General features: G+C 37.9%; 3 protein-coding genes across 3 annotated transcripts; 2 read left to right on the plus strand and 1 right to left on the minus strand.

Moving 5' to 3' along the window:
- Nucleotides 1–1,256: 1,256 nt before the first annotated feature.
- LOC121799502 (spastin-like) lies at nt 1,257–5,644 on the plus strand. Its single transcript, XM_042198896.1, has 13 exons — nt 1,257–1,700; nt 2,192–2,283; nt 2,388–2,407; nt 2,719–2,962; nt 3,048–3,143; nt 3,234–3,349; nt 3,461–3,541; nt 3,812–3,935; nt 4,183–4,232; nt 4,723–4,813; nt 4,892–4,927; nt 5,169–5,266; nt 5,383–5,644. The coding sequence occupies exons 1-13, from the start codon at nt 1,396–1,398 to the stop codon at nt 5,497–5,499; spliced, it is 1,470 nt and encodes a 489-aa protein (XP_042054830.1). The 5' UTR covers nt 1,257–1,395; the 3' UTR covers nt 5,500–5,644.
- Nucleotides 5,645–10,200: 4,556 nt separating this feature from the next.
- On the plus strand, nt 10,201–12,381 carry LOC121799503 (serine/threonine-protein kinase Aurora-3-like). The gene is made up of 6 exons (XM_042198897.1): nt 10,201–10,386; nt 10,474–10,716; nt 10,905–11,000; nt 11,628–11,842; nt 11,929–12,001; nt 12,087–12,381. Exons 1-6 carry the CDS (start codon nt 10,249–10,251, stop codon nt 12,186–12,188), a joined length of 867 nt encoding a protein of 288 aa, XP_042054831.1. The 5' UTR covers nt 10,201–10,248; the 3' UTR covers nt 12,189–12,381.
- A 95-nt stretch (nt 12,382–12,476) lies between these two features.
- On the minus strand, nt 12,477–14,466 carry LOC121800986 (growth-regulating factor 7-like; the record flags this gene model as incomplete). The annotated part of the gene is made up of 3 exons (XM_042200467.1): nt 12,477–13,032; nt 13,154–13,690; nt 14,193–14,466. Coding segments are annotated over 3 exons (1,203 nt in total), but the record flags the coding sequence as incomplete, so codon positions are not given.
- Nucleotides 14,467–15,054: the final 588 nt, after the last annotated feature.

Below are 15,054 nucleotides of genomic sequence, written 5' to 3' on the forward strand. Positions count from 1 at the left end.
AATCCCAAATATTTTCAGAAAAAAGAAGGCTCGGATTTGAGGATAAATTATTTCCAAGAAGGTGGGGATGATACGACCATGGAAGCCGCTCATCAAAGTTTCAGCTGGTTCCAATCATTAATTGACAGTGACGGATCCATAACTTTTTATTTGGGGATACGGTATTTAATAAAATTGATTTGTTCCTTAAAATTCAACCGATCATTTTTCTTTTGTTAGATGTGAATTCCTTATCTTGATATAATTATATAGTCATAAAAGATACTTCAAAATAAAAAATAAGTTATTTAGAACTTTTATATAGGTAGATATACATTATTCCCACCGCAGTTAATGGGAATTGAACTCGGGCGTTAGCCTAACACTTAACCGCTTCCTGCCACTATGCCAAAGCACATTTAGGGAATTTATTTCATCGAAAGTGTATATTAACCCGAACAATTCTATATTGGCTCCGCCAGTGGTAATCAGTCTATCGGGATGGCGTCCAAATACTCTGAAAAGGCACCCAACGTCTTCGTCTTTGAAAGAACTTTGCGTGAGTATCTTGCACGCCTCATTAGGAGTCCGATGAATAGAGTTATAGTCGTTTTACGAAAACCGCGCATTGATTCAGTAACACTATTTTAATGCGTTCAGAATTTATATGAATAGATTTAATAGGTAAACAATGTCGTTTTTAGGCATCGGGACTATGTTTAATAAGCTTTCCGTCTTGCATATGAGATTCCTCAAATTCAAATTAGTGAGATGAGATAGATTAAAAAAATGTGTAAGTCATTGCATAAATGACTGATTTTGAAACTTGCAATAGAAATTGATTAAACTTCACGATTTTTTCAACGATTAACGCTGATTTATATTCATATTACATGGAGTATTTTTATACTCCTCAGTCCCCAAAAAAAAAAAAAAATTCGCCTTTGTCATTTTTTGTTGTCCAAAAAAATAAAGCATATTTAAAAAGAAAAATTTTCAAATATTTTTCTCTTGCTTTTTTCTCTTCTCTCTTATTAATATTATGGACATCATATTCCACTAACACTATTTCTCTCTTGCTTTACCAATTCCACGTTAAAACCTGTATCATTCACAATGTGTCCTATTTTTAATGGGCGGAGAGAGTATTTTTTTTAAAGTCAATTACATGTGTTATTCATAATATGTCCTATTTTTCATGGGCGGAGTTAGTATTATTTTTTTTAAAGTCAATTATCACGGAATTAATTATCACATTTAACATAATGCAAAGAGAATAAATAGAATTGCTGCTGTATCGAGTTTGCTATTCCGGAGCAGTGATTCTCAAGCCACTGACTGAAGGAAGTTTCTTCTTCGAATTTTCTTCCGAAAATCTGTGAATCGGTCAAAGTTACGGATGAATGTTTTCATAGAATGAGCTTTGTGAAAGATATCATCGACAATTTTAGTTCGATCTTCTCCGATTCGGTACAGACTGAAAAGAACCCTAGCACCACAGGCAGCGGGGCGATGGACGGGGACGGCGGTGTTTCGACGGGGAATGAGCGGACCGCGTATAAGCTTAAAGGTTACTTTGATTTGGCCAAAGAGGAAATCGCTAAGGCTGTCCGCGCCGAGGAGTGGGGGTTACCTGACGATGCCGTTTTTTGTTACCAAAATGCGCAGAGGATATTGGGTGAAGCGGTTTCCACTCCAGTGCCTTCGTACATCACCTCTAGGTACCGATGGTGCCAATAGATTAATTTATACTCCAATTATGAGTTCGTGCTTGTTTCTATGATTTGGGGGTTTTTCAATTTTATTGAACATTGAATCCGCACATGTGAGTGTTTTCGTTTCTCTCCTACGGTCGATCATTTGTATGCTAAGTATTCTAATTGTATTTCTTTTACTCGAGCACGTAGGCATATTACGTCAAAATTAAATCTTAATAGCGAGATATTGAACAATACATGACCAAAAGGTTCTTATTAAGATATCCATGCTGTAATAATTTGGATCGAATCCGTAGTAGGATATGAATGTTTTGCTTGTGGCTCTCTGTCTTATGCAGATTCTACGTCCGATGATTATTTTGAGAAGATAATTTTCTGGTTTATGAACTGGTTGTTTGTCATTTGTACTTGCTGATTCTCCAATATCTTGGTATATTTAAACTAACTCAATTCGTGGTGCATCTTTGTTTTCATTTTTGTAAAATTTCCCACAGTGAAATGGAGAAGGTGAAATCTTACCGGCAGAAAATATCAAAATGGCAGGGCCAAGTAGCAGAGAGGCTGCAAACTTTAACCCGAAGAACAGGTTATTTCTTATCTTCCATCCTTAGCACCTTGCTTCCTAAATTTTGAAACAAGCATTGTTGAAAATTTTTAACGTGCACCTCTGTGACATCTCACCTATCTCAGGTGGATCATCGGAAATCAAGGTACGGAAAGCTCTAACTTACCCGTAAGTTAGTCTCTGGATTTTGTATCCTTTATAGCAATATAAATGTGCTTCCCTTCGGACAATTATTAATGAGCTCCTGATGGTGTCACATGTTATGGTGATTTTACTAAGTACTATTTTGTTCAGTACATTAGTGCTTAACCTTGAACTGAAGACTGTAGTTCTGTACCTTGATTTGGGAGGGAGGAAGTGGTATTTCTTCACCTTTTCACTTACAATGTCTATGGGAAATTACGTGGTGTTCAATTGCCAGTTTGACCCATTTTCCCCTTCTATCCATTTTGGTAGAGCACATCACCAAAGTTGCAAGCTGGGGTAGTTTCATCTTCTGCCTCACATCCAAGAAAAGCGGCAGCACAAAAAGTTTCTGTCAGTAGCAGAACTGGTCCTGCTCTGAGGAGCCAAGGAAATAATGCTCCAACATTGCAAAAACCTGCTCAGCGATCTGGCGGTGGTCATGATGATAAACTGGTAGAGATGATAAACTCTGTGATTGTTGATCGTAGCCCTTCAGTTAAATGGGACGACATTGGTTAGTGGCAGTGATATTTTCATTAGATATGTCTTTCTTTTTCTTTAGCCCTATTCAGTGTCTTAATGTAACTTTTCTCCTGTAGCTGGTCTTGAGATGGCAAAACAAGCATTGACAGAAATGGTTATTCTACCAACAAAAAGAAGAGATCTTTTTACTGGACTTCGAAAACCAGCCAAAGGTAATATTAGGGAATGAATTACAAATCAGTTAGCTGCCTGGACCACACTTCTTACCAAGTTTGGGAATTGGGGACTAAATATTTATGCAGGTTTACTGCTCTTTGGACCACCTGGCACTGGGAAAACCCTGCTAGCTAAAGCAGTTGCTTCAGAATCCGAGGCTACCTTTTTTAATGTTTCTGCTTCTTCACTGACATCAAAGTGGGTGTGTCTTGTCTCTCTTTCTACTTCCTTACATGTTATGTTAGGTGGGTCTAAGCCCTTGTTCTTTTTCATGTAATTACTAAAGTCCTCATGTATTATGTTCGCATGGTAGGTGGGAGAGGGCGAAAAGCTTGTCCATACTCTTTTTCAGGTTGCCATTTCCAGGCAGCCATCAGTTATTTTCATTGATGAGGTACTGTACTGTCCTGATGTTTATTGCTGGGTTCTAATTACAATCTTCTATCATCACGTTAGCGGGCATAAGTGGCTCTATGAATTAAAAAAATTATCGCACCCTCTAAGCATCGAATTTCAGGTTCATTGTTGGATTTTGCTATTAGCGGTTATCTCATATCTGTGTAGCACCCCTCCAATGTCCTATACCTATGGTTCTTTTTCCACAAGTTGGGCTAGTTGTGGTTGAGTTGGTTACTGTGTAATGTGTTCTAATTTTTTGGTGCAGATTGATAGTATAATGTCAACAAGAACGGAGAATGAGAATGAAGCAAGTAGAAGGTTGAAGTCGGAGTTTCTAGTTCAGTTTGATGGGGTAGCATCAAATTCTAGTGATTTAGTTACTGTCATTGGTAAGCTTCACCATAAAATGCTTTATCCTGTTGAGTGTTGATTGATATTTTGGGTTTCAATTAGGTTACAGATATTTCTGATATCTTATTGTTGATGTAATTGTGGTTCCCTTTGTCTTTTTTGTGCATATCTTGTTTCTAACCGTCATCCCTGAGCATCTGTATGTTTCAATGGGAACATCTGTTTGGCCTATTATTTTTCATGCTATTTTCTTTTATTTTCTCACATATTAATATGCTATTGCAGGTGCAACCAATAAACCCCAAGAATTGGATGACGCAGTTCTTAGACGACTGGTTAGAAATTACTCTTTAAGTCTTTATGTAGTAACTGAATTCTGGTATATTGCCGCCGTCTTTTTATGATTTTGGAAATATTTCCTATTAAAAAATTGGGACCGGCATCTTTAATCTTTTTCATCAAAACTGGCATTTATATGTAGATGTTACAGAAGTCAATTGTCTTTGCATTCTATTGAAACAAAAACAAATTGGGTTGGCCAACTGTAATGCTTGCTGATAGAGAACAGTTTTACTTCAGATGGATCAATGTGTTTATTGACACATGAATTGCATATGCCTCAGGTTTATTAATAGACGTAGAAGTTCTTTAGTAGCTCATTTTTGCTTAAGGACATTATTTCTTGTTATTTTTGGCCACTTTAAATTTGATGCTGGAATGGGAAAATGTCTGGAAAGTGTCTGCAAAATACATTCAGAACTCATCTAGCAACGTAACTGTAACATCAATCTCTTTTTCACTTTCTGTATTTGAATGTTTGCACAGGTAAAGAGAATCTACATACCTTTGCCAGATGCAAATGCTAGGAGAGTTCTTCTGAAGCATAAGCTCAAGGGTCAAGCATTTTCTTTGCCTGGTAAAAGCCTGATTTTATATCATTAATGTTGGATACATATACTGATATTTAACATGGTTTATTATTCTTGTAAAACAGATAGAGATGTAGAGAGACTTGTGGCTGAAACTGATGGTAAGGAATAAGTAGCTATTATCTTTGTTTTCTCTTGAGCACACAGTCATTAATTAACTAAATGTAGGGAAAAATAAACAAAATTACAAAAACGAGCATAGTTTGGAACCACGATATGATTCTTTGTTACCAAAAAATACACAACAAGAATTAATATTGATGTCACAAGCCTAATTTGCTACATCATCTAGCCTTAACACATTGTGTTTGGAAGCATTAAAGTTATTATTAAATTTCGTAGGGTATTCCGGAAGCGACCTACAAGCTTTGTGTGAAGAAGCTGCAATGATGCCAATCAGAGAGCTAGGTGCAGACATTCTCACAGTCCAGGCAAATCAGGTTACTTAACAATCTACATCATCTAGCTTTAACACATCTTGCGTTTGGAGGCATTCAAGTTCTTGTCATTGTAATAAGACTGAGCATCCGTGAAACTCTGTTTTTTCTGTGTTCAGGTTAGGCGATTAAGATATGGAGATTTTCAGAAGGCAATGACTGTTATCAAGCCTAGCTTGCAGAGAAGCAAGTGGGCTGAACTCGAAAGGTGGAATCGAGAGTTCGGCTCCAACTAGTGTAATATTGCTCCACATACACACATCTACATGCATCAAGATTTTCCATATTGTAAAACAATTATTTCAGGAATATTATGGTCTGGAAGATTTAATGATTGAGACCATGTGAAAAAGTTAATAAAAGTCGATTATAATTTGTACATGTATCTACTATCTACTGCTGCTTTGTGTGTGTCTGTTTTTGCCCTAGTCTGTTTCCATAATTTATAGGAGATTGAGGAGTGATCTTTTATATATGTAGTTTTCTGAGATGGTTCATTTAAGAACTTTTTTTAAAGTTAGAATATAAAATTATATTAGTTTGCAAATATTTAAATATCAATTGATCTCATAAAATACACTTCTGATTCAATATCTGTATGTTGGTTCATGTCAATGGAGTATTTGTATGTTGGTTCATGTCAATGAATTAATACTCCATCTGTCCCATACAATGTGTATTTTTGAAATGATATGAGAAATAATACACAATTGATAAAGTAAGTAGTGTTAGTACTGTTAGTGAATAGTGGACTCACATTATTATTAGTGTTTAATGAATTGTAATAATGACTATATATTATTATAAATTATAAATAAATTGATGTGTATGAGTAATTTGACAATTTTTCATAATTGGATTACAATTTATAAGATTGTAAACCCTTTTTTAATAGAAAAATTAAATTTGATTTGATAATAAATTACCATTTAATTATTAAGATGCATATCATGGGGAATGGATCACCTGCTATGCATAAAAGCACAGCAGCAAATGCTGTGGTCAAAACGCAAGTTTTTTAACATAAGACACAGCTCATTTCTTTCTTTTCTCTTGTTTTCTATTTTCTTTTCTTTTTATATTTTCATTTCTTGCTCACATATTAAGAGCATTAGCAGTAGCGCGAAGCTCCCGGCGGAATTCCCAAAAACACCTCATGCCACGTCATACGGACTTCCCACTGCACTGCCACGTCATACGGACTTCCCACTGCACAGTGGCAGAATTCCCCGTGGAATTCCCGACGGACTTCCCACAATAAAAAAAATTCACAAATTCACAAATTAAACAATTTCCGAAATTAAACAATTAACGGAATTAAAATTTCGACACAAATAGGGAAAAAAATCCATTAAAAAAAGAAAAGTACATTTCTCCAAATTAAAAAAAATACATTTCAATAATTTAAAACTACATCAGCGACGACCCATCCGCTGCCATACTTCTTCAATACTATCGTTCTGGAGTCGTACATGGGCTTGTTTTTGGCGCATGTCGGCAAATGCACGGACTCGATCGACTTCGTCATGGGGTATCCCCATACGTATATTGCTAGTGGCCACGCCGTGGCTTGGACCCGCAGCATCAACATCATCATTGGCCCAATCAGTCAGTGCTGGACCTTCATCTTCGATAATCATGTTGTGCATGACAATACATGCGTACATGATGTCGGCGATGTTGTCAACGTACCACAACCGTGTTGGACCCTTCACTGCCGCCCATCGAGCCTGTAGCACACCAAATGCCCGCTCAACGTCCTTGCGCGCTGCCTCCTGGCGACCCGCAAAATATATCTTCTTTTCATCTGCTGGGCATCTGATCGTCTTCACAAAGACGGGCCACATAGGGTATATCCCATCCGCCAAATAATAGCCCATGTTGTGCTAGTTGCCGTTGGCGACGAAGTTGACGGCCGGACCGACACCCATGCACTGGTCGTTGAAAAGGGGCGACGACTGGAGGACGTTGATGTCGTTGTTCGACCCGGCTACTCCAAAATAGGCATGTCAAATCCACAACCGGTAGTCAGCTACCGCCTCAAGGATCATCGTGAGATTCTTGGCCTTGAAACCAGTAGTGTACATCCCTTTCCAGGCAGCGGGACAGTTCTTCCATTCCCAGTGCCTACAATCTATGCTATCTAACATCCCCGGAAACCCGTGTTGATTCCTGTGCATATCCATCAAAGCCTGACAATCTTCGGGGGTAGGCTTCCGAAGATACCTATCCCCGAATATTTCCCTAACACCCTGACAAAAATACTTCAGGCACTCTCGGGCAGTCGTCTCGCCGATGTGGAGGTACAAGTAGTGCGAATGAAATGAAATTCAACGGGATGTATTTATAGAAATTATAAAAAAACATTTAATTCAATAAACGGGAATTCTGCGCGGACGTCCGTGGGAGTCAACGCAATGGCGGATGTCCGCACGGAATTCCCTGCGGAATTTCGCAGAACTACGAATTCCTCGACGGAATTTCGTATCCGTGCATGCCACGCATAATGGCGGACGTCCGCACGGAATTCCCCGCGGAATTTCGCAGAACTGCGAATTCCTCGACGGAATTCCGTATCCATGCATGTCACGCATAATGGCGGACGTCCGCCACGGAATTCTCGCACGCCGGTGGGAATTCTACGGTGACGTCCGCCACTGCTGATGCTCTAACAGTTAGTATTTTTATTTTATAATTCACATGTTTATTTATCAAGCAAATCATGAGTTATTGAGAATGGAGTATATATGATCTAATCATAATCGCAGTTAGTATTTTTATATTTGACATTAATAACATTTATTTAGTATGAATATATAATAAAAAAGAAAAGAAAATAGAAAACAAGAGAAAAGAAAGAAATGGGCTGCGTTTTATGTTAAAAAACTTGCATTTTGAACACCGCATTTGCTGCTGTGCTTTTATACAAAGCAGGTGATCCATTCCCATTCTGTAATATCATTTCGGGGATAGATCCCCTATTGTGCCAAAAAAACACAGCACAAGATGCTGTGCATAATACGCAAGATTTTGTGAACAAAACGCAGCCATCTCTTTCTCTCTCTTCTTTCAATATTTTCATTCTTTCACTATTTTTAGTATTTTCATTCATTCTTTGTTTTTATATTAGAAAATACTAAAAATTATTGTAAAATTTAAAATACGCAAGATTTTGTGTAGAATACGCAGCCATCTTTTTCTCTCTCTTTTTGTGATATTTTCATTCTTTGTTTTTCTATATACTGAGGTGTACTTCCTCTGTCCCATAAAATATATCTCACTTTCATTTTTAGTTTGTCTCACTAAAGATGTTACATTTTCATATTTAGAAAAAGTTACCTCTTAAAATAATATAAATATTATATTTTCTCTTTTCCCCTGACGTATAAAACAAAACCTCCTAAAATTTTGTGTCGTCCCACAAGTGTGACATCTTTTGTGGGACGTGGGGAGTATATAATACTGAAAAATATTGTAAAAATCTGAGAGTATTAATTACAGTTACCATGAAATATAATAATTAGCTCAAAATATGCAGCCGTTAATTATTTTATACGTCTGATGATTTGAAGAGTTGGTGTCATTTAAAATCCTTATACAATAGTTTTTAGTATTTTATATATAAACATAGAAAGAATGAATGAAAATACTAAAAGTAGTGAAAGAAAGAGAAGGTATAAAATAAAAAATGAAAATATTGAAAGAAGAGAGAGAAAGAGATGGCTGCATTTTGTTCACAAAATCTTGCGTATTATGCACATCATCTTGTGCTGTGTTTTTTGGCACAGTAGGGGATCCATCCCCTATTATTTCCAGGTCTTACCTATGATAAGAGCATCTCCAGTGGTTCTGGACATACAATAGCCCTCCCATAGCCTTGCCACTGCCACATCATTAACACTAAAATCCTCCTGCCACATCATCTGGACATGCAACTGGACAAGCAACTGGACATGCAATAGCTCTCTCATAGCCTATCCACATCACTAATAACAATTATATAATTTAATTTACAATCGTAGCAACATACAAAATTTAATTTACGAGACAAATACAGGAAAATTGAATAATACTATTAAAATTTTAAAAAGTACTATAATTTTAAAAAAATACATTAATTTTTAAAAAAAATTACAAAATTAAAAAGTACAATAAAAAATTTACATAAAAAATCACTCCTCGCCGCCGTTCTCGCCTCCGTCGTATATATAGTGTTTCGAAAAATTAAAAAAAATTAAAAATTAAAAATCTGACGCCGGTCTGACGCCGATCCGAGGCCTACAATGGCGCCGTGAGGATCGGCGTGAGAATCGGCGTCAGCCCAAGAATCGGCGTGGGCACGCCGATTTCGCCGACGCCGCTCGCAATGGTTCGGCGTCAGCACCGGCGTCCGCAAAAAATCGGCGTGCCGATGACGACGCCGCCATTGGAGATGCTCTAATAATTGCAGAAAAGTGTCAGATTAATGATGGTTTGAAGATGAGGTGAGAGAAGAGAAAATAATACCCTGTTCATTTCACGTGATTTTAAAGTTGTTGATTAATTTATCTAATTGTAGAGAAAAAAATGAGTGTGTAAGTATTAAATAAAAAGAAAAAAATTGAATATTTTAATTGGAATGAGAAAAAATTAGCTCTTATTTTAATTAGAGAGAAAAAAGTTATTTTATTGTGTCCAGAAATAAAAATGCCATAGTTTTGAAACTAAATTTGTAGTTTTCTTAATTGCAAGAATACAAAATTGCCCATTTGATTTAAAAGAAAAACAAAAGGCCAAAAATCCTCTAATAATTTGTCATTGGAGAGAAAATGAGAAATCGTGATATTCTTTGTAGTGGATTAAAAATTTTAAATTGTAATTTTAAATTTTAAAAAGGCCAAAAGAAACAATCCGTTGTGAAGGCCCACAAATTCAAATATCTCCAGTTCCCCTCCATTCCCAATTTGTAATTTCTAAAATTCCCCAAATTCGAGGTCGCAGTTCCGATGGCTGACCAGCGCCGCAAACCCCCAATTCAACCCCAAACGACCTCTAAAAGGCAATGGTCTCTCGCTGATTTCGACGTCGGCAAACCCCTCGGCAAAGGTAAATTCGGCAGAGTGTATCTAGCTCGCGAAATCAAGGTAAATTTTTGTATTCCGTTGAACCATGACCATCACATTAATGTATGTGCGTGAGAATTTAGCTTCTCTGTTGTTTTTTTTGGGTAGAGCAAGTATATCGTTGCGTTAAAAGTGATATTCAAGGAGCAAATTGAGAAGTATGGCTTGCAGCACCAGTTGCGGAGGGAAATGGAAATCCAAACCGCCCTCCGCCACCCCAATGTGCTGAGGCTTCACGGATGGTTTCACGACGATGAACGGATTTTTTTGATTTTGGAGTATGCTCACGGCGGCGAGCTCTACCGAGAGCTTCGAAAATTGGGACACCTCTCCGAGACACAGGCTGCCACGGTAAAACTATGCTTTGTTTGCTGCTGTTTTTGTGCGCATCTTCATTTACACTGCCGGATAACTAACTCAATGCTTGGGGAATGTTTATATTTTGTTGTGTTTTGAAGCTTTTTTGGACTGCCTTTTCGCATTTGCATTTTGGACTAATCTGTTTTTTTGTTATTGGTGTTTTAATTCTGTTGAATCAGTATATACATAGTCTCACGATGGCTCTGGCATACTGTCATGATAAGCATGTGATTCACAGAGACATCAAGCCGGAAAATTTGTTGCTTGATCATGAGGTATGGCTCGCTCTCAAAGACTGTCTTGGATGCATAATTTTCATTTACCAAGCTAATTCATCAACATTATGTTAGTTTATCTATTTACTACGATATTGTTTGTTTGTCACTTTACCACTTCCCCATTCCTAACCGTGCCTTGCTCAGATATTAAACAAAGTATTATTCTTATGTTTTTTAAGCAATCGAGTGGTTATAACAAGAAACAGTTTACTGGCTTGATCAATTTTCTAGCTGCTTGGTGAAGCTTTCTCATGGATAGCAATAGCATGAATATATTTAAAAATATGCAATTTATCTACGTTGAATATTTTGGTTAGAGGGTAATGTAGCACTGTACATTGCAAGAAAATCATAATATCCTGGCTTTGTGAATATTTGTGTAAGAGGATAATGTATTATGTAGCTTTGTACATTGCAAGAAAATCATAATATCCTGGCTTTATGGCTGTGACAAACCTTACTGACTTTTCCCTCCAAGCAATTTGAATTCTTTGAACTGCTCCCTCCTCTCTGTTCCATGTGGTGATGAAAGTGTAGAGTTGTATGATGCGTCCGTGAGAGCAGTTAAACAACTTGAAGAATGAGTTGTCTTTGAAATTATACCATATTCTGTATCACTTGTAGGGTCGGCTCAAAATAGCAGACTTCGGTTGGTCTGTACAGTCCAAAAGTAAAAGACACACTATGTGTGGAACCTTGGACTATTTAGCACCAGAAATGGTGGAGAAAAAGGCGCATGATTATTCTGTTGATAACTGGACATTAGGAATTCTGTGCTATGAGTTTTTATATGGTGTCCCTCCATTTGAGGCCGAAAGCCAGATGGATACATTCAAAAGGTATGCAGTATAACGTTTTCTCGCATTTTTTAACCCTCGTCAGATTTCATTCACAAGTTAGTAATGATCTATATCTACCTCTGTAGGATAGTGAAGATTGATTTGACCTTTCCTTCCACCCCTGATGTTTCAGCAGAAGCTAAAGATCTCATTAGCAGGGTAATTTACTCTTTAACTTTCACAGAGGATCATGGTTTCCTTACTTTTCTTTGCTTCTTGATTGAAGCACCGCCTTTCCGTGCAGCTTCTTGTGAAGGATTCATCAAAAAGATTGTCCCTCCAGAAGATAATGGAACATCCTTGGATCGTGCAGAATGCCAACCCTTTGGGGATCTGCCCAAATTAGCACTATGCAATCTTTTTGCTATTTTGAATTAACTAGCTCACATAATTCTAAATTCAGTGAGAAGATATAAAATCACCACCTTGTCATTACATCCTTTAATATATTTGCCTTGTATTATCTAGTTTGAATTTGCCATTGTAAAGTCTGGATTCAGAGTTACTTTATTCTAGTAGTATACTCACATAAAGCTGCAGCCTTTGCCTTCATCTTCAATACATAAGTTGTTACTATAAGCTAAACCTCAGAGCGTTTCTACTCACTCAAATTAACTCAAAAGAACTCAGCAAGTTGGGTATAAGTTCTCCTTGGATCCAATATGCACTTAACAAAAAGAAAGGTCAGCAATTTCTTAAATACATAGTACACCAAAAACACTTCATTCATTCTAAATCAACAATTTCTCAAAAGTAAGGTCAACAACATGTCTTGTTATTGCAAACTCCATTGGTTTTCTAGCCATGGTGTAGGGAGCTGTTGCTGAGACAATAGCTAATGTTTTCGTCGGTAATGGTCGTGGCGTCGCTGGCACTGCAACTAGAATCGTTGCTCGTGGGATGCCGAGGGCTTTCTGGTAATGTGTTCAAGTTGATGGCACGGGGTGCCTCTTGAGCTGTCCCTGCAGGAGTGCGTTTCGAATGTTCTGGTTTCACAATGAGCCTCTTCACCCCTCTGTGATTCGAATGCTCTGGCTTCACCATGAGCCTCTTCACCCCTCTGTGCATGTGTGCCTCGCAGTACTTCTGGTTGTGGAGGACGGCTCGCCTGCATTGCCATTTCTTGCCATCTGTTCTCCGGCATCTCTGTGCTCCACCTTCCACAGCGCCCAACCCTAAACCAACTTTTCCTAGCAAGGAAAGGATCTCAAACTTAGCATGACAGACAACAAGAAGCCTAAGACTAGACCAATCTTATGTCAATTGCATTGTGTATAAGTATAACTATCTACTTATCAGTTTGAACAAAACCTGCAGCGTTAAGAACACTCTTGGGTGACAAACCATATCTAAGAGAATTGAAGCCAACGTAGTTGTTTCCAACTACATTCTGCGTTCTGCCACTCAAGTTTACAGGGTTGGCATCATCAAGACTAGACTTTCCATCACCATGATCACCTCCACTGACCAAGCAGTTAGCCCTCGAACTAGAACAAGTGCTCAGGGTATAGTCAGCACTATTGGTGCAACGCAGTTGGCTGGGTGCGAGATCACTCTGGACGGAAACAGAAACTCTATCATCTACATCAGATGCAACCAAAGACATTACAGGCATCCTAGTTGAATCAGGGGCTCGATGATTAATAGGTCTCGATACTCTCTGAATCGGTTCCACATGCTTTCTTGAACCTTGACGCCCCCGGTGCATGTGCCTTTCGCAGTACTTCTGGAGTGGAACCGCATTCTTGCTGCACCTCCACTTTCTACCATCAGTTCTCCTACATCTTCCTGGTTCAGAATCATCCATCACACTACTATGATCAGACTTCTCAGGGCTGAAACCGCTTACTGAAAACGAAATCACACAAGACAAAAGAATCAAAATCATTATAAATAGCCTTTATAGACAATTGAATAAGAAAGATTTTTAATGTAGCAAACCATGAAATCTTAGAGGCCAATTCAGAAGACAGCATAAAGATATACACCAGCAAGATTAAAAAAAACTGATATTTTGAAAGACAGAAGTAAATCCAGATCTCCATTTAGAAATTTTGATACAAATCTGCATAGCAAAAAATACTGATTCTTCTATCCTCAGCCTGCTAATTTGTAACTGCAAAACCTATGAGGATGCTTGTTGGAGAGCTTGAAATTCTGGAACTGGATTCTATGGTGACAACTAGCATTTGCCACAGAATTTGGGATAAAAACATTGTAAATAGTATCAGGTAATATTCGTCATATAAAATTAGAGATCAATTCATATATCAAAACGAATTCACAAAAGTCCCATTTGCATACAGAACAAAAACCCCCAAATCAGAAATAAAATAGAAGTAGCACTCACAGGTGGTGTAAATGTTGTAAATGGCAGGGCCTAAAGAGTTAAAGACACTGATCCATATGGGAAGGAGGAGCTGAAAAGCCACCGGAAAACCATAGACTATCGAATTATAGATACAAATTTGGTTGCAAAGCACAGCAAACTGATCCCTACTGAATAAACGCTCCCTTTTGACTTGCTTCAACCCTCCTTCAATTGCATTTGCATTTGCACATGCAGAGCTCCCAATTTCAAGATCGAGATTGAGCTTTTCCTCACCTCCATAAACCCAAACAGATCAACATTACAAACAATCCTAATCGCCCAATTCGTAGAGAGAGAGGGCAACCTGGAGGAGGAGGTGCAATAGGCGTAGTGAGTGGTTGAGAATACATGGACAATAATTATAATCACATTTCCGGGAATTCCAAGAAAGAGAAAAGGGAGAAAGGTTTGATGTCAATTCCAACAGTGGGAGCTCTGAAACCGCAACTGTAGTCTGTAGGGACGGAACAGGTGTAAAGCACTTCTGAACACACAACACACGCTGTTTCTCTTATGAAACACATTCGAATAGAGACGCATGGTACTAAACATGACACAGAAGAAAAAGGAGAGAGAGAGAGAGAGAGAGAGATGGGTATTGTGGTTGTATACTTGTATTGTGTCATATATCATGTGTCATTTATGTTGGAACTGAATGGAAAAAAAAGAAAAAATAGAAATGCCAAATGAAACCGACTAAAATTAGAGAAGAAAGAGAAGTATGAGGGCGCATGCGGGCACCTCCCCTTCTGCTGCACATTGCGCGTGTGTGAGACAGAGAGAGAGTGATGATGCAGTTACGGTAGTAGTAAATGTAAGGGTTTTGTCATGTCAGCTTTTT

Source organism: Salvia splendens, chromosome 4, assembly GCF_004379255.2.
Source record: "Salvia splendens isolate huo1 chromosome 4, SspV2, whole genome shotgun sequence".
Taxonomy (NCBI): Eukaryota; Viridiplantae; Streptophyta; class Magnoliopsida; order Lamiales; family Lamiaceae; genus Salvia; species Salvia splendens.

Coding starts and splice junctions, on each gene's coding strand:
- LOC121799502 (XM_042198896.1), top strand. CDS start 1,396: ATGAGCTTTGTGAAAGATATCATCGACAATTTTAGTTCGATCTTCTCC. Junction 3,144..3,233: donor ACTTCGAAAACCAGCCAAAG/GTAATATTAGGG, acceptor ATATTTATGCAG/GTTTACTGCTCTTTGGACCA. Junction 3,542..3,811: donor CAGTTATTTTCATTGATGAG/GTACTGTACTGT, acceptor TTTTTGGTGCAG/ATTGATAGTATAATGTCAAC.
- LOC121799503 (XM_042198897.1), top strand. CDS start 10,249: ATGGCTGACCAGCGCCGCAAACCCCCAATTCAACCCCAAACGACCTCT. Junction 10,717..10,904: donor CCGAGACACAGGCTGCCACG/GTAAAACTATGC, acceptor CTGTTGAATCAG/TATATACATAGTCTCACGAT. Junction 11,001..11,627: donor ATTTGTTGCTTGATCATGAG/GTATGGCTCGCT, acceptor TATCACTTGTAG/GGTCGGCTCAAAATAGCAGA.